General features: G+C 46.7%; 1 protein-coding gene across 17 annotated transcripts in view; it reads right to left on the bottom strand.

Moving 5' to 3' along the window:
• Positions 1–22746, bottom strand: part of PPFIBP1 (PPFIA binding protein 1) — a 1584927-nt gene that overhangs the window by 189755 nt on the left and 1372426 nt on the right. For all 17 annotated transcript variants that reach the window (XM_069628106.1, XM_069628107.1, XM_069628105.1 and 14 more), the window contains one exon: positions 2321–2446. In XM_069628106.1, coding sequence (XP_069484207.1) covers positions 2321–2446 — 126 coding nt within the window. The remainder of the gene's footprint in view (positions 1–2320; positions 2447–22746) is intronic.

The raw sequence follows: 22746 nt of genomic DNA, 5'->3' as shown, positions 1-22746 counted from the left end.
CAAACCATTACCCTGACCAATGACTGACAAATCCCAGCAGGCCACTGAGCATAGCATCTGACCGAGTTAGGGGCAGCTCTCAACCTGCTAACCAACATAATAAGGCAGGTGAAATGTGTGACTGCAGTCCAAAAATGTTGAGCTGCCCTTCCACTGAACCTTAAGTTCTTGCCTTGCATAAGCCTGAGCAGGGTATGGTAATGTTTCCACACAGCCCGTTCCTTCACCTGACAAATCGCAGATGCTTGTTTTGTTACTCATGGCGTACAATCTATTTAGAGAGGGAGAGCGAGAGAGAGAGAGAGAGAGAGAGAGAGAGAGAGAGAGAGAGACACAGACAGAGAGACGGCATTGGGTGATCAAGCAATGGGACCTGTCTGCAAATGTCCATGGGTAGAAGTGCAGGGTTTTTGGTGGTTTTACCTTTTAAGGATTCTCCCGCCGTCCCCCGACTAACCGACTACCCTTGAACATCTCTTACCACCTTACACTGCAGACACAAACCCCATGACAGGAGGGGTGTACTCCATCAGATCTTGGGCTCTTCCCCATGGATAACATACTCGCAATTTTCTTTCACCAACCCATAGAAAGCAGATTGGCACACAGGAACCGGGTACTTCTGACATGCACCCACCAACACCACAGGTTTCACATCTGCCTTTCCCACTGTCCCACTAATCACTAATTAACCCCCCCCCTCTTTCTCTTACAGAGCCGAATGCCACAAGGCCACCAATAGTGGCATCCAGGCACTTCACACGACCACTTACATCAGAAGGGGAAACAAGACAAAAAGAGAGTGAGTGGAATAGTGGCAGGGAGGAAGGTGGGAGATAGTAAGAGGAGGAGAAAGGTGATAAAGGTAGGCGAGAGAAGAGTGCGTGAAGACCGGAGGGACGGAGGAGACTGAATGTTGGAGGAAAGAGGGAGCGAGAGATGAGAGGAGATAGGAGGGAGTAAAAATTGAGAAGAGAAGGTGGCAGTAGAGAGGTGGGACTGAGTGAGAGGAAGAGGTGTGGAAGGAGGATGGGAGGTAAACAAGAGAGTGAGAGGAAGAAATCAGAGTAGGGAAAAAGGGAGACAGTAAGATCAGTGAGAGAGAAGAAAAAGAGATAGTGTGATAAAATACATGCACTGTTCACTTGTAAAGACCACCATAGGGGGAACAGTAGAATAAGGCAACCCATAGGAAGTCCCTGAGTAAGTGGTAAGGCCTTGGTTTTTAGGCCCTCTCAACATCAGAGAGGGTAGGTTAGACAGTAGGTGTTACCAATCTTGTGTTCGAGTTGGTTTCGGGTACTAGGGAAGCCTGGGTTAGGGTGGAGTAAGCCCTCTGCAGACTGAGGGACCAGCTAGAAGAACCCTTCAGTCACATCATCTGATAGCCAAAAACCACACAAAATTAACTAAAAGAACTTCAAAAATAAAAACCACTGAACCATTCTTATAAGTTTAAGGCCATCTGTGACAAGGCTTTATTGGAGTGTTCAGACAGAACATTGAATATTTTACCTGAGCAATAGTATCAAACATTACCAACCGACTAGGAACCCTCAGCTGAAGTCTGCAAACCTCCTGCTGAAGCCAACCAACTGACGCAAACAAACAAGAAAAATGATCTCCTGCATCCTTTGTTTAGAACTATGAAATAATCTCCCCCTAGAACAGAAAATGATACCAGAGCACTTCTAATTCAGAAGGCCAGTGAAGACTTTGGCAGAGTCCATGATGAACACAGCAGGCACATAAAACTCTTGTATTACCTTCACTATCCAGCATGCCGCTCCCTGAATTGTTGTTAATGATAATCCTAATCTTATCCTGAATCTTTTCTGACCTCCTACCACAGCTCCCCCACTAGGACCTTTCGCCTCATGGCGCTTCACAGTGACTTCAGCATCGAGCTAATGCGATACAGGAAACACAATAAATAGAATTTCTGAGGGTGGGAGATGCACTTTGTTCTTAATGGACAGCAATTGCAGAAGCTCCAGGGTCAACTGGGGAGCATTACCAGAAGTAAATGTAGGCAATACATAGATTTATAAACTACAATAAATTAATCGTTAATAAAAACTAGTGGTAGAATTAACTACCACAACAGAGGGGAATTACTCTTAACGTGGGCAAAAATCTTGAGCTATCCAGCAACTTCAAAGAGAAAACATGTTAGTTAATGTTTCTCACAAATGTCTTGTTGGAGATAATAGAACAAGATTTAAGAAAAACATTTTCAGTAACACAATTAAACATGATGCATTTATACTAGATAAATGTATACGGTGCATGAACAACAGAAGCTATGGAGAACAGTTACCATTAATCCACCGTGCACACCACTGCCACGTAAATTGGGAGCATATTCTGCAAGGTCAACAGAGCGAAGCCATTCCATAACTCGATGGTTGGTCCACTGGGAAACCTCTGATGGTGTGATGTTATTCTGCAAAGTAAAGGAACTCTTAATAGCAGTATTTCTTATATGCTGTATATTCATTATGTATTACAATAGTTTCCTGAGCTCTTTAGTTGTGGGGATGATTGTTGTACCTTCTTAATGGTTTTTAGTTTTGCTGTCCTTTAATTACTTGGTCTAGTTAATTTCATTACGGCATTCAAATATACAAGGCAAGTTTCTACTTAAAGCGTAAGAACTTCCATTGGATTAAAAAGAAATGACTTACCAGTGCTATCACTTCTGGCTGGCAGGCCCAGCATATGCACCAGCTCCTTGCCTCGTGAGGGGGTCAGAAGGAGGACGTGCACTCTGATAAGGCATTTCACATGACATGCATTACTTACCGTAATAGCATTTCTGATGGTTGTATCTGCTTAGATTCACATGCTGTGCATATAGTCCGACATCTAGTGGTAATCGTGGAGTGTTGCATCTTTCTTTCGAGGATCGAAAGGGGACGTCGACATGGGCGTTACTGTAACACTATCCCGAACGTAACGTGTAGTGTACCCAAAATCCCTCAAGCGTCGAGGTCCCTCAGATTGTTTTTTTCCACCCAACTAGTAAAAAAAAAAAGAAAAGGATAATGCCTATCTCTCCCGATGCTATGAGACGTCTCTACCTAACTTAACTAGCTATGGTGCTCATCAGTCATCCGTGAATGTCTTAAAAAGAACCTGTTCACCAACCGAACTAACCCTAACTGACCCTACCACTAACTCAGCAACTAAAGACAGGGGAATGACTCCCTTCACCTGGACTTTTGCTACTTGGAAACTTATGTTCAATAACTGATTTTCAAATAGTCTCTTGTGACTTCTTTTTATCAGTTCAACCAGTTCTTTCAGTACTTTATTCGGCTTTTGTTCCTTCTCAAACAGAGTTCACTTTGATCTTAGACCGAGATCATCTCTCTTTTATTACTTCCCTCTTTGTTCTTTCTACAAAGAGTTATTATTCTCTTTTCCAAGGGTAAGGATATCCAGCATTTATGACTATCTCTTTCCCAACTGTCTTCCCTTCTGTATAATTCACAATCTTTGTTCTCTTTGTTATATCTGTCTTTGGACATATATCTTGGTTCAGCCTTCTCTTCTGGCTTTTTTCTTATAGCTTTGCTTTTTGTGCTTTGATTAGACTTTCTTCAACTTGACAGACGAGTACAAGTACTCCAATAACGACTCACCAACTTCTCTCACTTTTAGGGTTGTACTCTCATTATCTTGACTGGAATGAGTATGATTGGTCCCATAATGATTCTCTGTTCCCTTCCTGGGTCTCCCATTTTCCCTGTGACCTGGTACTCTTAGGGATAATGTCACTGAGGTTTCTCTTCATTCAGGGTTGCTTTTCTCCTTTGCCAGTTCGCCTTCCTTCACTCTACAAAATTGTTGTGGTCACGCCACCACTCCTCACTTCTTGCTCTCTCCAAGTTCCAGCTTCGCTTCTCGCACTCTGCAAGTAACAGGACGTTGCGCGTCTAGCTTTGCTTCTGTTGTGGTGTGTGAGACATTTTGTAACTCGCATGCTTTCTCATGTTCCCAGTCTCCTCCCCTCTCAGGTACTACTTAGCTGTGGGCCTTCCCTGGTGTACATCCGTGTCCCTCTCTCTCTTTGCCTGCTGCAGCCTCTCTCCTCCTCCTCATTAAATAGGATTTTCCATTTCCATTTAAAGGGATATTCACAGTTTCCTGCTGACAAAAACACATAAAAGTCTTTGCAAGATATGCCCAAAGAGGTACTTGTTGGGATGTTTTTTTCGGTAGTACATCACAGGAACGGGAGTCCTTGTCCCCTTAGGGGGAGTCTCTCCCGGTGAGGACCCACTTGCCTTGACCCCTAGGCAGGGTGTTGCGGAGCGGGTTCACCTCACTAGCCTCACAGGGGAGGGTCTCCCCATTGGGGAAAAGTAACTAATTCCCACGATTCGTCACACTTGCCACTGGTTCTACTATATCGGACAACCAGTTTAGCAAATAATCGGTGCTTGAGAAGGAAAGGTTGGGTAGTTTCCATTGGGATGAAGTTAGGATTAGGCCTGCTGATAGTACATATAATGTAGGTGAGTAACTTTACTTTCATATCCAGACTGTCCATGCTAGATGGGCGGAAATATTTACCACATTTTTCTTTTATGGATGGAGAACCAGTTAGAATGAAATTACGAAATTATCAAGATAGCACCTGTCTTTTTTCCTTTTCCCTCAGTTTCCTGATATCTATTTTCACCAATGAGCCTCCATCCAAAACCTCAATGCAATTCAGTGTGTATGTCCCTGAAAAGTCCCAATGCCTCCGCAGCCAGGGTATCCGAAAGGCACCATGTAGTTCATTTTCACCTTGTGTGTACTCACTGAATTGTGACATATTTTTTAATACTTTAGGATGTGCGCTATTGTAGCTTTTTTGCAATAAGGAAAAGAAAATGTTACTCACTGAAGGGACTTCTGTACTCTTAGTCCATACTCCCCTTTCCTCCATAATTATGGGTATCCATCCTATGGGGAAGGGACTGGTACACTTTTGGCATAGCACAAAATTAATTTCCCTTTTTCATTTTCTGTGTTGCTCAGGATGCACTGAGGCAAGAGTGTGGGCGTGGCCAGGCCTGACGCCGCTGCCCACCGGCAACATCTGTCAGTGCTTGGATCCGCAAGATGAGAAACCTGAATAATATTTATTGGGGGTTGGTGGCGGCGTAGGGAGGAAAGGGGACTATAGACTAGCAGTACAAAAGTCACTACAGTGAGTAACTTTTTCTTACTCTTACGTTTCACATCCGGTCCCCTTTCCTCAATACATATGGGAGATTATAAATCAATTTGTCTGGGTGGCTGGACAAATATTTAAAACAGAAAGGTTCTGCCGAACTGCCTGACCAAATCTAGCATCCGATCTGGCAGCAGAATCCCTACAGTACTGCTTGCAGAAGTGGAAGACCAAGTTGCTGCTTTACTACTGACTTTGCATGGAATGTTCCTCTGGAATGCCACTGCTGTTGCTTTAGCACAAACTGATTGCGCATGCAACCCTTTAGGTACCGATTGGTTCTGGAGCTTGTATGCCCCTGCAATACAAAAGATGACCCACCTAGCTATGGTGTGTTTTAAAGCCTGAAGGCCAGCCTGTTGACCTCCAGAGAATGGACTCTCACCCTCAGTCTGGGGTGAAGGAAAACACCGGAATAGAATCAACTCTTGGTTTAAGTGAAAAGCAGACGCACCCTTGGGTAAGAACTTAGGATGTGTACTAAGAACAATTATCTTAATGAAAAATTGTGTAGGGCTCTGATGAGGACAGTGCCTGAACCTAGCCAGTCCTTCTAGCTGAAGGTAGGATACCAAAAAGGCAGTCATCCAAGAGACAAGTTTTATGTTAGTGGCTGACATGGGTTTGAATGACTTATGGGATATTGCAGACAATACTACATTGAGATGCCAGACTGGGTGAGGTTTTGACACTGGTAGGTAAAGCTTAAGTAAACCATCAAAGTTCCTTTTCATAATCGGATTAGATGCAGATCTTGTATGGTCTGAAGAGCTCCGACAGCTGACAGATATGTACAACAAGATTGAATGTTAACTACTGTCGATGCTAAGCAAGATACAAATGATAGGATGTTGTCCAACGAATAATTAAGAAGGTTGATGACGTGTTCCAGCATCCACAAACATAAGAAGCCCATTTGCTCTTATATTGGGACCTTGTTGACTGTTTCCTTGCAGCCTGCGTAATAGCCATACTATACTCTAACAGGCACAGCCCAGCAAAAACTAGGTGCTCAGGTAGCTAAGTTGAGCGATATCGGGGAGGGGGTCTAACACCTTCCCTTCCTTCTGAGAGAGTAGATCCTGTGAGGGGTCAGTGAGGCAGACAACTTTGTGAAGGTTTCTCAACAAAGGCCATTGTATTAAATTAGAAGGTTGGATGAACGCCTCACTATCCCTACCCTGATGAGAAACCAGAGGGAGGGTGGGTGTCGGTCTCTCTCCCCCTCCCTCTCCCCCTCTCCCTCTCCCTCTCCCCCTCCCTCTCTCCCTCCCTCTCTCCCTCCCTCCAAGAAAGATGCGCACACAGCCGTTGAGTTGGCATGCAACCTAGGAGACCGGTGATGTTAAAGAATATTTGAAGTGCCAAAATATCACAATTGAAGGCTGCATGTGTGAGGATGAGACGCGAGGAAAGGCAGACCTGTGAATGAACTTTTAAGAAAAAGACAGCTGGGGAATCAGTGATACTGAGTAATGGAGTAGTCCAGGGAAAGGAAGTAGCCTGTTCGAAAGTCTCAGTGAAAGGTGCATTGTATGAAACGATAAAGTGAATGAAGTTCAAAAGCAAAGTAAGCAAAAGTACCTCCTAAAAGAGAGGAGAGGAGAGTGGAAGTTGAAATTTGAACTTTTAGTCGAAGTGGTCCTGTGAAGGTCTGTAAAGAAAGCCACGCACATTCGAAAGTTTTCAACACCCAAAAGTGGTCTGAGGGAGACCCAAAGTGAAATAAGTTTGGGGAAGGGAGCCCCTTTGCAAGTTTTGTTGAACTTTGCGTTTGAAGAAGTCTGAGCCCGACAGAGGGGGACCTACGTGAACTTTATCCTGAAACAATATAAGAAGGTCTGAAAGAGAGACTTAAAGGTTGAAGGCCAGGCAGGCGTCGATCCACGCTTTGGAACTGTTTATTGTACTGAGAACCCGAGCCAGAGTGTCATCCTGTCTACAAGGACCGCCTCGCTCTGTGAGGTCTAACGTGAGGAGGAGAGCTGGTTCAGCTACCTTTGTTAATTTGATCACTGATTTTTCCTTTGCATACATTTCCCCTTTATACACTTATTGTACAAGAGATAGGGCAGGCATTAGCTTTTTGTAAGCATAGGCCATTTTGATTTGACGGACCCTACTAGGACTGTTTTGTTTATCGTTTGATGGTTGAGACTACTCCCATGTTAGTTATAGGACAGAATAGGAGTTTTTCAACCGTAGAAACTTCAACAGAGGTTTTTTACGAATTGTACCTATTGTGTCTGTGTCATACTTGTGATACTATGCCTCCCCTACACCTGCCTAAAATAAACTAAAGGAAACACTCCAAAAAAGAATATCTGTCCCTCACACTTCTACATACAACAAATAAATGAGGAAATGCATTGCAGTTCAAAACAATATTGATTAGATTCGTAATGTAACCACAGTCTATCCTTATAACCAGGGAGAATTCCCCTTCCCTAGATTAAACAGGATTCTGCTTCAGAGTTCAAGAAAACAAAACAAATTGTGGTTTGCAACAAAGTTTGAATATAGTTCTTTTTAACTTCAATTTGTTAATTGAAAGTTGCAGCAACTCCAGTGATTCAACAAAGCACATAGAAGGTTCTTCCTTTTCCTTGCACAAATGTACAATTTATCTTCCTCAGGTAAAGGACAATTTTCCAGTTTATTAACAGTAATAATACTTTTTTCTTGGTCATGATGATTTGCCACAACTAATACGTTTTGAAGAAATACAACTTCTTGTTAATAGCTTTATCCAGGGTGCCACTATTGTGCACTACCAAGGCAACGGACATAGCCTGCGGTATACAAAATACACAATAGTTGGTATAACACGTCCACTGCCACCAGCCATATCTAGGTTATTGTCTATGTGACTAAAAAGTCACAGGGGCAGAGAGAAGGGGGATACAAGGTATCCCTTTGGCACTCCACTGAAGGTGGTGTGTGCCAATCTCTCAGACTGTACGGTTTTGAGAGAGACAGAACTGTAGTTACTTTAGGATACAGAAAATGAATCTTAAAGGAGGACCCCAAGGTTCCCCAGCAACACTGCTCAGAAGGAGCTGTGTGCTGCAGTTGTAAAAACACAGATGCCTTCAAGAGCTATGGAGTGGACAGACTCCCTAGTACAGGTATAATACAAAGAATAGAGTTCCAAAAGACAGAACCCACAAGAATGAATGAGTGGGAAAAGGCTCCACTAATTCAGTATTGAAAGAAAAAGTTCCAGAAGTCCAGCAGAAGTGCTGGGGGTCTCACTAGGAGAGGGGATGAAGCATACACATGATAAATCTCCCTAGCAGTCCCTTTTCGACGTTTGAAAACAAGTCACGCAACACTCTGCACGTACCAGTAGATGGGGGCCGATGCAAAGCATGAGCATCTAAGCAGATACAACCATCAGAACTAGGATTACGTTAAGTAATCTAGGCCATGTATAGGTATGTGGTCAAGCAGCAGTGGGCTGTGAAACGCGCTGTACCGCCATTTCTTTTACTGATTTGAGACCTGAATTAAACGTTTATTTCACCTATGGTTGATTCGGTTTGTCTGGAATTTTTTCTTTTGGGCAATGTTTCCAGACATTTTTGGGAGTCATTTGGAGTGCTGTCCCAGGTGCTTTGCGACCTACCGATCCACCACTGATGAAGCCAGCTGTGGTTCCACCACTGCGCTTACCATAAGGCTTTCATGAAGCTACTCCGGCAATGAGTGTGCATAAACCCTGTTCAACGGATATATGATATGATATTTTATTTATATCGTGCTCATACACAAGTGTTTCAGAGCGCGACCAAGTAAAGGGAGGGAACAAGGAAGAACAAAAAACAAACGATCTTACTAGGCCCAGTGACATTAAGAACACGCAAGTGCATGGAACGGGGAAAAGTGCGAGGAGGGGGGAGAAGTGGAAAGTGCAGAACAGAGGAGAGAAAAGAATAAATAATAGGTGCACTAAATCAATAAATAAAAGGCAGTGAAAGTGGTAGTGCAGCCAGCCAGTGGCAAGTGCATGGTTAGTCAGATAGGGTATATCTGATAAGTGCAGAGAGAAAAAAAGGGGGCCTGTATGGGTACAGATACAGAGCCCAGTGCAAGGGGAAGCCCGGAGGCAGTGCAGGAGGGAGGCAGGGTGAGCAGGTACCTGGGCCCCAAGGACAGAGGGTGGCCTGGTGCACGGTGCCAAGAGAAAACAGATCAGCAGAGGAGAAGAGGGGCAAAGGCAGAAGCAAAGAGGAAGGTCTTGAGGTGCTTCCGGAACCGGAGATGGTTCTCCTCAAGTTTCAAGGTGGCCGGGAGGCTGTTCCAAAGGGAGGCCCCAGCCGAAGAGAGATACGCCCAGCTTGTTTCTTAGAAAAACGACTGACCCTAAGACAGTTAGAAGTAGAGGAGCGACGAGCTTGATAGGGGAGGTATTTACGGAGGGATAGTTGAGGGCATTATGGACCCAGGCCCCAGAAAGCCTTGTGGGCAATGCAGAGCGTTTTAAATGTAATCCTTGCATCCACTGGGAGCCAATGAAGGGATTTCAGAGCTGGAGAGATACGATCCCAGGGCTTGAGGCCAAGGACAAGTCTTGCAGTCCTGTTCTGGATTAGTTGTAAAGGGCGGATAGTGGGGGCAGGTAGGTTTAGAAAGAGGCTGTTACAGTAGTCCAACCTAAAGAGAACCAGAACTTTGGAAACAGTAAGCTTCTGAGGGAAGGAGGAAAGGCAGGGTGCCTCTAAGGAGGTGCAGTAAGAAATTTGACTTGTTTGAGACGTCAGAGATGTGTGCGGAGAAGGAGAGTGTAGAGTCAAGGACGACACCAAGATTCTTAGCCTCGCAGGTAGAGGTAGGAGGAGGGCCAAGGTAGGCCGGCCAAAGAGGGAGGGGAAAGGAAGGTGAAGGTGTACCAATGAGGAGGATCTCGGTCTTGTTGGCATTTAGACAGATCATTGGTGGCACACCAATTTTTAGGCGATTAGGCAATCAGAGATGAGGGAGGGAGAGGAGGGGTCAGAGGGAAGCCTGAAAATGAGTTGGGTGTCATCAGCATAGCACTGGAAGCTAGAGCAGAAAATGGAAATGCAGTAGGTGAGAGTTGCCAGGTATTGGTTAAAAAGCCAGGATGAGAGATTAGACCCCTGGAGAAAACCACAGGTAGAAAGGGAGATAGAGGATAGGAAGGACCGAAGTTGGACCGAGAGAGAAGAGGTCAGCCAGGCCAGAGCCTGATCGGTGATACCCAGGTTGTCAAGGAGACGATTGAGCAGGATGGTATGGATGGTATGGTTGACCGTGTCGAAGGCAGAGGAGAGATCAAGTAGGATGAGGACAGAGGAAATGTTAGAATCAAGGCTGGAGAGCAGGTCTTCACGGATGTTCAGGAGAGCAGTTTCCGTAATTCTGGAAGCTCTGCAATCAGAATGGTGGTCGTGGAGAGAACCAACAGAGTCGGAATGAAGGTTAAGTTGAGAGATGGCCATTATTTTCCAGGAGCTTCCCCAAAAAGGGAGTAATGGAAATTGGGCAATAGTTAGCCAGACAAGAGGGATCAGCTGTAGGTTTCTTCAGGAGAGGATGCACAAGAGAGTGCTTCAGAGGGGAGGGGAAAGATCCAGAGGCAAAGGAATGGTTCCAGAAATCGGCGAGGGCCGGAGCAAGGGTATCGATATGATCCTTAATGGTTTTAGAGGAACAAGGGTGGACCTGTTTTGATGAGGCTTTCACAGATCGGACTTCTAGCAACCTCATCCGGGGAGAAGAGAGGATGGGAGGAGAAAGAGGGAGGGGAGGGCCAGCAAGCCAGGAAGGAGAGGGGAGAGGAGGGGGGCAGAGGAGAGGGTGGACAAGATGACCTGAGTTTTGGAACTAAAGTGAGAAGCAAGGGCATTGCAAAGAACCTTGGAGGCGAGAGGAGGGGTGGAGACTGCAGCAGGGTTGGCAAGCTCCTTGCAGATTTTAAAGAGTTTGGCCGAGTTGTTGGATGCAGCAGAGACACAGGCTTGAATGTGGCCTCTCTTGTTGGAGCGCACAGTGAGACGATATTCCCTTTGGAGCAGGCAGCAGGTCAGTTTGTCAGAGGATGAGCAGGAAGTCTTCTATTTCCTCTCAGTCACCCTACACTTACGTTTAAGTGTAGCTAGGTCAGAGTCATACCAAGAATTTTACTTGGCTTTGGACTTGAAACATATCCTCATGACAGGGGTGAGAACATCAATAGTAGCGGAAATGGAGTAGAGCAGGAGCAGGGCTGTGTCAGGGTGTGAGTCAGCCTGAGGAGGAGCAGGGGGGAGAAGGTGGCAGCGAAAGCCTTGATTTACACAGGTTTCATGGGCCGGATGTCCGAGAAGTTGGGTGGCAATCTTGGGGTAGGCTTGGCTTGGGGGAGGAGATGGAAAGGGGAGAAGAGAGGAGGTAATGATCACTCCAGGAGAGAGGAGTGAAGAGGGGAGTAGAGAGGGGGAGATCGGAGGAGATCAAGACATGCGTGGCCGGCGGAATGAGTCAAGCCGGAGGGAGGATAGAGACGCAGAGCGAATCGCAGAGGTCACGAAAGAGCGCAGATGAGGAACATGGAGAATCAAGATGGATGTTGAGGTCACCAAGGAGGAGGCGTTGATTGGTTGAGGCCAAAAGGGAGGAGAAGAGATCTGCCCACTCAGAGAGAAAAGAGGTAATTTGAGCAGGGGGCCGGTAGATAGTTGTAATAGTGAAAGAGTGGCTAGGAGAGAGAGAAGAGAGAGAGAGAGCCTGCAGACAAGGGATTCAAAAGAAGAGTAGGTCTGAGTGGGGATGATAGAAGCAGGAATCCATTCAGGGAAGATCAGGGCTACAACCCCTCCAGGCCGGATAGGTCTGGGGGCGGAGAGGATGTTGTAGCTGTCAGGGAGGAAAGTATCAAAACTCTTGACAGAGCTGGCCGTGAACCAAATATCGGTAAGACCGAGGACATCAAGGTCAAGTTCTTCAAGGAGGTGGCAGATATCGGAGGAGTGTTTGACAGAGCGAGAGTTGAGAGTGGCAAGATGAAGAAGGTTGCCAACCTTAAAGACCTTCCGGGGAGGTGTAAAAATCAGAGGTATGTCCCTACTGAGGTGGGGAAGGAGCTTGAGATGGGGCAGAGGCAGAAGGAAAGGAGGGCAAGGTAGGTAAGGGAGGGGAGAAGGGGACAGCTGGAGAAGAGAGGAAGTTGATGAGGCAGGGGAACCGTATATCAAAGAGGAGGAGATTAGCGTGAGGGCCTTGCACCATGACCGTGACATTCAGGTAGACATTAATGATGAGTCAAAGAAATCCATGCAGACTTCCCAGCGGGTGCCACCATTAACGGGAGAGGAAGAGCCAGGACAGAGCACAGAGATCATATAAGGGGTTCATATATATGGCGAAGGGATGAAAAAGAGGATGTCGGTGAGGGTTTGCCTGGCAGAGGCGCTGGAGTAGGTGTCAGCGATAGGAAGACCTGGGTTGGAAGCCAAGATATCCTTTTTGAATTTCTTCTTACCAGACATAGTGAGAAGGGAAGGATAGTTAATAGAGAAGTAGTTAGAGTAGATAGGAGAGACATTTAACGCCATGGGCAAGTAAAGCGGGGAGGCAATAGGAGAAATAAGCAAGAAAAGTGGAAAGAAGCAAGTCACTGGGCTAGCAGGTTACAGTAGAGGGCCAAAGTCATGTGAAAATCAACCCAAATTTCAATTATAATACACACCCAGATTTGATGTTCAGAAACAGCCCAACATTTCAGTAACAAAACACACCCAGATTTGACTTTCAGAAACAGCCCTAAATTTCAGTTACAAAACACACCCAGATATGACTTTTAGAAACAGCCCAAAAATCAATTACAAGGGCAATGCTAAGGCAGCATAGGTGAAAGGGAATGAGGAATGTGTTAGAGGCATGTGTTGCGATGTGCGCTTTTTTAGGGCATACATGGAGACCAGATTGGAGCAAGCAGAGGCAAGACATTGAAATGAAAATGTAAGGGAAAAGGAAGGGTAGGTAGAAGGAGGGAAACTAACCCATGGAGAGGGAAGTATGAGAGTATTGGTAGTCCAAAATCATGGCTGAGTGAGCTGGCAGCACCATTGAGGATCAGGTTGTAGAGGTAGTTAAATGTAGCGGACAGGGAGCGGACAGGGAGCAGACAGGGGCCAGAAGTGGGCCTCGTAACTACAGGCCGGCTCCACGCCTCCCGGCCACAACAATTGGCAGAAAACAACTGCGTCAGCCAATCACCAGGGCCCAAAGGCAGAACAAGTTTCGGCGCAAATCAGGCAGCCATTTTGGAGTGGGTTGCAGGGTACTGCTATTGGAGGGTAAACACTCTCAGCTGGGCAAATCAAAAAGCAAATGCAGTGGTATGAAAAACGAAAAACACGTGCAAACTGCACAAATGCTTCTCAGAACATGGGGCTGCAATTTACAATGCTCACAACCCAAATACACATTCCATTAATCATTCTGGTTTCGTACATACATTAAATAAAAGTCCTTGATTGTTATTTTATTTTTCTATGAACACAGTTCATCAGAAGGGGGGGGGAGTCAGTGGTTCAGAGTGTGGGGGCCTCAAAAAGCTTACCGCTCAGGAGTAAGGCGCTGAGTGCTGGAACGTGCTCGTTAACATCCGAAGCTGCTGTAACCAAAATGGATAGCGCGCGCAGTGTGCCCGAGGTACGGAAGCCTAAAGGCACAACAGCTTAGGATGATTTCAAATGCTCGCTGCAGAGCGCAAGGTCAGCTGGCGATATAATTCCCAGCTGATCAAATTTCAAAAGAAAGTGGTTGGAAAAGAAAGAAGAACTTGAAGAAGAAAACAGTGCACAGAGGAGCGCTTGTTTAGCAAGGTGCACACCTGCACGAGGAATGTAGAAAATGGGTCCAGAAGTGGGCTCATGCAAAGACGCAGAAACAGCCGTCAAAAAGACACAAATCACATTCTCCATCAGAAAAACATCACAAGGAGCCTCATTGCTCATAGGAAAGAGAGACTCCTGGTGTCTCTGAAGGCTATGAGAAAGGCCCTTGACCTCTTTCATCATCCCTTTACAAAATAAGTTCAACGGAAAGCCCAAAGGATACCCCTAGGGCTGGCTGTTCTAAAGTAGGCCTAATAGGAACACCCAGGGCAGACCCTGATGTGGTGGTGTTCCCCCGGCAGAAGCACCAATATCTGGGACATGGACTCAAGCAAGATTTGAGGAAACGACGGATAACATATCCTTTGTTGACTTCCTGAAGACTTTTTTCTAAGGTAAGGTATTTCTCAGCTGAGATATCTAGAGATACCAACCGAGCATCAAAATCCAGTGAGATGACGCAACTATTCATCTCATTGATGAGCGTAACCTTCCAATCCCACTAAGGCTCCGCAATCAAATTACTCAGAGCCTACCAAAGCATCTGATGGTGGATCGTGATTAGATTTTTCAACCCCACCCAACCGTGGGGGGGGGGGGGGAACTGGGAGTGTTGCCAGAGAAGTATACGTTGACAGATCCCCGCTGCTATCAGGATTGAAGGGGGGGGGGACATAGTTGGCTTCAACAGCCCCATCCATCCGGAGAGAGCTTGGCAGAACAGTAGGAGTCAGCAGTTTCCCACTGTTTTCAGCCACATAGGCAGTAAAGGGTTTTTTAATTACAGAGCAAGTTGGTTATTGACCAAACTCTGCCCCTTTGATGGGGGTTACAAAGGACTTTACAAAAGGACCACTGAGGTCGAGGGGTACCTCAGAATGCTTAGCATGAATGCCCTGCCTCCTACGAGCGCTAAAAGCCAAAACTTCTGCCAGCTGATCCCCTGTGTGAGCAGGCGAGATAGACAATGCATCGGGCATGGGATTAATTAAAAAAGATGACATTGCAGATATAGCAGGGTTACTTGAGGAGAAGAGCAGAACTACTGTGGTGAAATACACCGCCAAGAAAAGGAATGAGGAAAGAACATTCCACGCCGGCGAAAGCGTACCTGCTGCGCTGAGGCCAAGTCACTGCCGACGCGAAAGAATCCGCTCACCCATATCAGCAGCAGCAGCGAAGGGGGCGATATAACAGTGCAAAGTTACAGCCGCCGTTCAGAACGCACTGTTCCAGGGGCACAGCACGGTTTCTGCGACCTCCAGCCAGAGCCGAAACCGGAGCAGTGATGCACCTGGTTTACAGGAAGGCACCCGCAGAATAGCAGGAAACCGGGAAAGAAGCGTCAAGCCGCAGTGCAGCGAGCAGCCGCTTCTGACACCATTCCCCTATAATGAACAATATTGCAAATAACAGTTGTACCTGTGAAACAAGACAGACTAAGAAACAATGTCTAAATAAGAAAAGGAAACATGGAGTAGGAAACCTAATACCTAAACAGCTGGATTGGAAACTATGATTTATTTGCAATCCGCTCCTTATTCCACACTCCACCTCCCTCCAACTGCACCGCATTGCCATAGTCCTAATGTGGCAGTCAATATGAATTATGAGTCATGTCTATCAAAGGGCGATGAGACCGCACAAACCTAGAATTTGAATCATTAAGTTGGATAGTTGTGAATGATCTCATGTAGAGGTTGACCCCAATGGCTATATCATCTGCACACACCACTATTGTAGGGTGTTTGGAGGGAATGTACAGACTTCAAGAGTACTTAGATATGGTGTTTGAGAATGTGAGCCGTCATGCTGTCTACGGACAGGCCACTGTAAACACATAGAGGACTAACGGTAGCAGCATAGCAGTTTATCACAAACACTCTACTTCAGTGATCTGAGCACTGTAATTAATGTGTCTATGCAGTAAGAACACACATGTACAGAATATCTGATGTTGAATATTGATGTTGTAGCAATTCTATGACCCGACGTGACCCATCCCTCTGTTACTAAGTCATAATAAGCATTTTTCAGCCCTAGGGATACCTTGTTTCTATTTCGATAGAATAGGCAAAACCAGGGGCCGATCCTCGTTGCCGTGAAAATTGCGATTCACCACTACATCGTGGATACATAATAGTTGACAATCAACCAGCAAGATACTTGTGTATCGCGCATATTGAAATGAAGAAATTAGGGCACAGAGTGGTCGGCATGTAAACTCCATAATATTCATAGAAACACAATCTATTCCATTGCTGCAAAGGCTTTTGCCTTGAATGCACAGCACATATGCGCTCATGTTAATATTAACATGAGACATTGATATTTATTGATGGCACACCTTGAAGCTTACACAATGGCGAAGCACGGTACATTGTTTTTAATTGAAGAAACCCTGCACGCCATAAGAATATTTTCTTAATGGAATGCACTGTTTAGATAATGACACTAACATGTCATTGTGATGCTCTGCGTCATCCCGCCAGGTATCAACAAAGCATGAGGCAAGCGCCTGTGGTTATCACAACTATTGAAGAGCGTCACTTTGGTGTGACAGATAATACACGATTGGAAGGTTGCCGGTAGTGATTACCAGGTAAACCTAGTTTTTACTTCCTAAGTGATCTGACCAAGACCAAAAAAAGGGGTATTATAGTGATGTGTATCATTGTCCTATGTAGGTTTCCCAACAGTGCAAATTGAGAAGGATTGGGAAACAAGCGTCTAGCTAAAGTTTGAAGTATGAAACACAGAGGTTTTTTTATTTATATTTTTATTTTATTCAGATTTGTAGAGCGCACGTCAGCTCATGGGCATCGTGGCACTTGTTACAGACAAAATCTTAGTTACATACGATACAGTAAGGTTAGTTTATATTGTACACACCTAAGTTGAACACAAATAGACACTATAGAATTACCTGTACTAAATACACATTATGGATTTCAGGTTTACAGATGAATGTGAATCAAACCCACAATTTTAAGTTGAAAAAGCCCTGATGATGGATGGTACATCCGAAACGCGTCGCTAATTGTAAAATAATTTGAAACGTTAATTGATAACTTGTTACACTACCTGTGTTTGAATCAAGGTGAAGCAACCCGACTTGATAACTGTGGTACACCCACAAATGTATGTAAGGACAACAGTCCCGTATTGTTAAATTGTTCGTTTATGAAATTGTATGAAAGTTTAATGGTGTAATTGAACCTTAGATCTCTATTTTATGCTTTTGAATTTGAGTAAACGTACCTTATGGTGTACTAAAAGAATTTTTGAATTTCTATTCTTAATTGTCTGATTGCTAATATTTTTTGTGTGTTGAAACACTATACAACATATTTGAATATTTGCATAAGGCAAAGAGTGTCAGGAGGTCACTGGACCCCACTAGAGTGCATAGGGGTTAGCTTTTGGAAACAACAGGGTAGCTAGGTATACAACCAAAGGCTTGTGGTCAGTTCTTACAGTAGCTTCTCTACCATACACGTATCGACCACAACACAACCAGCGCCTCCTGTTCAATCACAGAATACTGTTTTTCGACTTCCTTGAGTGCCCTAGAGGCATATGCTATGGCATGCAAACCATTACCATCCTTTTAACAGCACACTCCCGAGACCAAGCTCAAAGGCATCAGTAAATACAATGGTGTATGCACTTTCCCTGAAACCTTTTAAAACCGGGCCCTTGGTGATGTGTTTCTTGATCCTCACAAACATCTCACATCCCACTTAAATTTCACACCTTTCCTGATGAACCTCTGCATGTTACACGAAATTAGCATTTTTCTAAAGTTAAAGTCATTCCAGCCACCTCTAATTTCTTCAGCACTTATTGTAACCTGATGTCCTGTTCATTTCTGTCCTTCCCCAACACCAAAATGTCATCTGGGTAAAATTGTACACCGTCTAAACCACCTAAAATATTGTACATCACTGGTTGAAAACCACTAGCCACCGATATCAGTTCAAACGGCATCCTGACATTTGAATAAACCGACATGTGTAATGAATGTAAGTACATCATGAGATGCAGGATGCATCGTAATCTGGTGATAAGCAGATTTGAGATCCAACAGGAATAAACTTTTGCACCACTCAAATCTGTAATCATCTCATCAATCTTCGGTAAGGGAAATTTCTCCAGCATGCTGTCTGGCATGGGTTGACATGCTCATGAATATTCCCGGTTGTCAGGCTGGTAATCCTCGGTAAAATAAAAAACTGTTTCACTTTCACTTTAAAACTGTATTTCTCCTCTAAACCAATCACTGTCCTCTGAGTCACACAGTCGTCACCCAAAGACAGTCCTCTCCCTAAGCTCCATCCATGGAGGCCATCTTCAGATTTTTACAGCACGCTTCAGTGCTGGGAGTCCTCAAGTTGATCACAGAGCTATTTTTGTGCCATTTCAAATTTTTTTCCATAAAAAAGTTTTAGAATGTTGACCTATTTTTGCTTGACTGTTTTCGGCAAAGGACAGACACCGACCACGGGGATCCGCTGCCGGCGAAGATCTTCATCCACATCGAAGTTTCAATGAGGCCCGGCCTTGTGCCTACTTTGCACCTTTCAGAAGGAGGAAAGCAGAAGCCTCTTCAAACTCTGCGCGAAGTGTGGATTAAGGAATGTATTTGTGGAAGATCTGCATCATAAATGCTTATATTGCCTGCATCCAGACCACCATGAGAAGGGATGCGGGGTGTGCTGTGGTTTCTCGAAGAAAATGAAAAAAGAACCCTACAGCAGACTGTCAGTGTGGCTCAAGTCGAGCAAGACCACTGATTCAGCCTCCGGGCAGGATCAGGGCTCATCTAGGACCAGCCGGGAGGAGGTCGAGATCCTTTGAGGACGCACCGCTCGCGGGTGGTCCAAAAAAAGGCCAAGCTTTGAGACGCTGGCTCCGCTGGGTTCGCCGCTGATGCAGTTCCTGAGTCGGGCAGAAGGCGATCACCATCGGCCTCGACGGTGAGCCTGCCAACGAAAGGGGCCTTTTCTAATGAAAAGTCCCTAACCCGGTCCAAACACTCTGTGTCCACGGATAAACCAATGAGGGACAAGTCCGGAGAGGACTCGTTAAACCTAACTAAGACTTGCAGCCTGCCAGGTCAACTGAGTCAACAATGCCGCAGTAGAAGAGGGCCTCGACAAGCACATCGTCGGCAAAGTCGACAACGTCCGCCACAACAGTGTTGGATCTGCGAAGGAAGTGTCTGCCACGACCACCCCACGGGTCTTCTTGCCCCTGAGGCGAGATACGGCTGCAAAGGCAGCAACAAAGGCAGCGGCTACCCTGGGGTCAGGAAAAGACCCAGCAAACGCATCAACCCAGCAGCGTCCTGAGACGGGGGGACAAGGCCCGCCAGTGAAACCTCTTCTGTACGTGGACCCACAGGCTGCTCCAGATAAACCGGAGAAGATTTACTCAAGTTCTGAGGAGGTAGATGATAATCTGCTTGAGGATTACTACACAGATCACAAAGGGGGAGGATCTGGGGGTGGTGGACCTAGGTCCCCTGCTTGCAGAAGGAGACGCGTCAACCCAGGCCCTACGCCAATGGCTCCCTTCACCCCAGACCGAGGGACGCTTTGCTGGATATTCTAACGACTCTGCACACACTAGTCACGGAAATCCAGCAGAGAATGCCCTCGGCACCAGGGCCTACGCCACCTCAGGACCCTCAAGAGCCTCCATGGATGAGCCTGCAAAAGAGAAAGTCATAGGGGGCTGCTGGTCGTCTGTGTCATCTGACCCCTCCACAACCACCACCACATTGTTGCGACATGAACCCACCCGGAGCCCGGACTCTGCAAAGGGACACAGGCACGGACACGGCTATTGGCACCGATGAGGACAACAACTTTCTCCTGGCCGATGGGGAAACACCACACGCGGGTGAGCCCTATAGGGCCACCTAATGGACGAAGTTGGATCTTTTCGTTCCATGATGTCAAGGGCCTCTGAGCTGTTTGTTGTTTCCGGAGTAGACAAAGAAAGAAGGGTTCCAGTACCAGTGGCGCAAGTGATGAAGAAAGACCATGTCTGTTTCTTTCTTTGACGACATCTGGGAGGAAGGCCTGGTGCTAATGAAGAACCAGAGTATGGCCCCGCCCAAGCGTGACAGATTGGAGAAGTAGTACATGGCACCAGATTCAGCGCCCAGGTGATTAAGGTCTCAGCCCTCGCCTGACTCAGTGGTCTCGGCCACAGTCAGGAAACGCCTAGCGAATCCTTAGTCGGCAGTCATGGTACCTCCGGACCAGGAGAGGAAGAAGCTTGATGCAATGGGCAAGAGGAGAATTTATACAGCAGCCTCTACCATCAAGGCAGCTAATACCCTAGCCATTTTGTCCAGATATGACTGGGAACTATGGTTCATGCTGGGTCCTATTCTAGACTTCCTGCCCGAGGACAAAAAGATTGAGGCACTGGAACCTTTTCAAGAAGGGGAAATGGCCTCGGACCCTGCCATCACAGTGTGGTGGACATTGCGGACACAGGTTTCCGCCAAATGGGGAACGGGGTCCCTGTGTCGTCAAGGTTGGTTGAAGGCAACAAACTTTAGCCAGGACGTTCAGGCTAAGGTGATGGATATGCTGTTTGATGAGGAAAACCTCTCCGGCAAGGCAGTCGACAAGTCTTTGCAAACAATAAAAGCCGTCACGGAGACAGCATGCTCCATGGCAACCTTACAGCAACAACGGCTGTCGTCCTTTCGATTATCCAGAGGAAAACCCGGCAGATCTTACAAGGGTTATACTACCCCATACAAGCAGCCGTCATGCTCCTCCACGCAGGAGACCGATCCTGGATCTGCGTCGTCTCAAAAACTTAAAGTCCCAAAAGTTCAGAATGGTCACGTTGCAGCACATGCTCGGCCAACTGGAGGAAGGGCTTTTTCTGACGTTGTTGGATCTAGAGAATGCCTACTTACACATCCCCATTCACAAATACACTGCAAGTTCCTACGATTCGTGGTTCAAGGCTCTGCCCTTCGTCCTGAAGTCCGCTCCAAGGGTTTTTACCAAGTGCCTAGCCCGGTGGCAGTGCATCTTCGCCTACAATGCATCCACGTATACCCTTTCCTGGACGACTGGCTAGTGCATTCCCGCTCTGTAAGGAACTCATGGTGGCAACAGTAAAGACAGACACAGTGATCACAGTTCAACAGTGTTTATTAAACTGTATAATGGGTGAGAAAAAAGCCTAACCTAAATATAAGATGGGAGCAAGCTACGACCATCAAATAATAAGAAAGCAGTCCTAGGGCGTCATGTCAAATAAAAAGGGCCTATACGGGGGGCGTGGCTGGGCGCCCACATGGACAACATGGCTCCTTGAGAGCTCCTGGCTGAACCGAACTTTCTAGCAGCATTTACGCTATATTCTTCCACTGATCCGACACCAGAAAAGCACCAGGAAGTATGAAAAACAGTCCTCTACACGGCGCTCCAAGAAAATCAGGGTTTAAATCCCCAATACCCAAGAATTTGGCGTGCTAAAGCAGCGCCCGCACTCCTACGTGGGATTGAAAATGGTGGTCATTATAACAGAGCCCGGAACAGCCCAGGACGATTGGAGGAACAGAAGCAGTGCCATAATGAGGCCCTGCTGAGACATTGCAACAGGGAGCGCAACCCCGACATAGAACGTGGAAGAACCCTGCCCAGAGAGCACCGTACCAGGGAAAGGCGTACCAGCTATCTGACTCCCGACCCGGCTCCCGAAGCCTGTGCCAACACCGCCGGAAAGGAAGCAGAGCAGTCCGTCCAACGAAGCACCCAGACGCTGCAGCCAGAGAGGTGCGGGAGGCGCTGCAGGGACGGAGGTAACTTCCATGCCGTGGACCCCTGTGAAGAGCCCCAGGACATGGCTACATACGAAAGGATAAGACCGGGAAGGAGCAGCAGGAGCCCCGCATCCAGAGAACCATCGCCTCTAGCACAGCGGATTCCACACAAGCCTAACAACCCGCCGACCAGCCCAACATCAAGACGACCGCCAGAAAGAAAGCAGAGCAGTCTGACTAATGAAGCACCCAGACGCTGCTGCCAGAGGGATCCGGGAGACGCTGCAGCGACGGAGCCAGCTTCCGCCCCGGGGCCCCATGTGAAGAACCCCAGAACGCAGTGGCGTCCAGAATGACAGGACCAGGAAGCTCGCACCACACAAGACAGCGGTAAGTCCATCCCCCCTCCCAGCACGAGTCCCGCACCCAGAGACCCATTGTCCCTGGCAAAGCTGCAGACCCAGCGAGATCTCACGCACCCAATAGCCCACGGCCTGCCCAACACCAAGGCAGCCGACCTACATTGGGCGGACCGACCAGGCCACACAGAGCAGCACCCCACTGGCGCTAGCTACAAGTTCGTAGGAGAGCAAAGAACAGGCCGCCAGCAGACCTGGTTGGGGGGGGAGAGGGGAGAGAGTATCCGCAATACAACCCACAGCAGGACTGAACTCCTGAAGTGGGAGGCACAATCACCCAGCAGCAAGTGCACCAATCAACCTCCACAAACACCCAAGGAAACCCCACAGGGGAACGTCACACAACCTTCCAGAAAAAGGCGAGTTAATACCACCACAACAGGAAAGCGGTCCCCCCCTGATCCATCTAAAACACAAGAGCACCGCTTACCAACCTGCCTCCCTCCTCAC

Source organism: Ambystoma mexicanum, chromosome 12 (genome assembly GCF_040938575.1).
Source record: "Ambystoma mexicanum isolate Mex_15411 chromosome 12, UKY_AmexF1_1, whole genome shotgun sequence".
Taxonomy (NCBI): domain Eukaryota; kingdom Metazoa; phylum Chordata; class Amphibia; order Caudata; family Ambystomatidae; genus Ambystoma; species Ambystoma mexicanum.
This window is presented reverse-complemented; position numbering and strand designations above follow the sequence as displayed.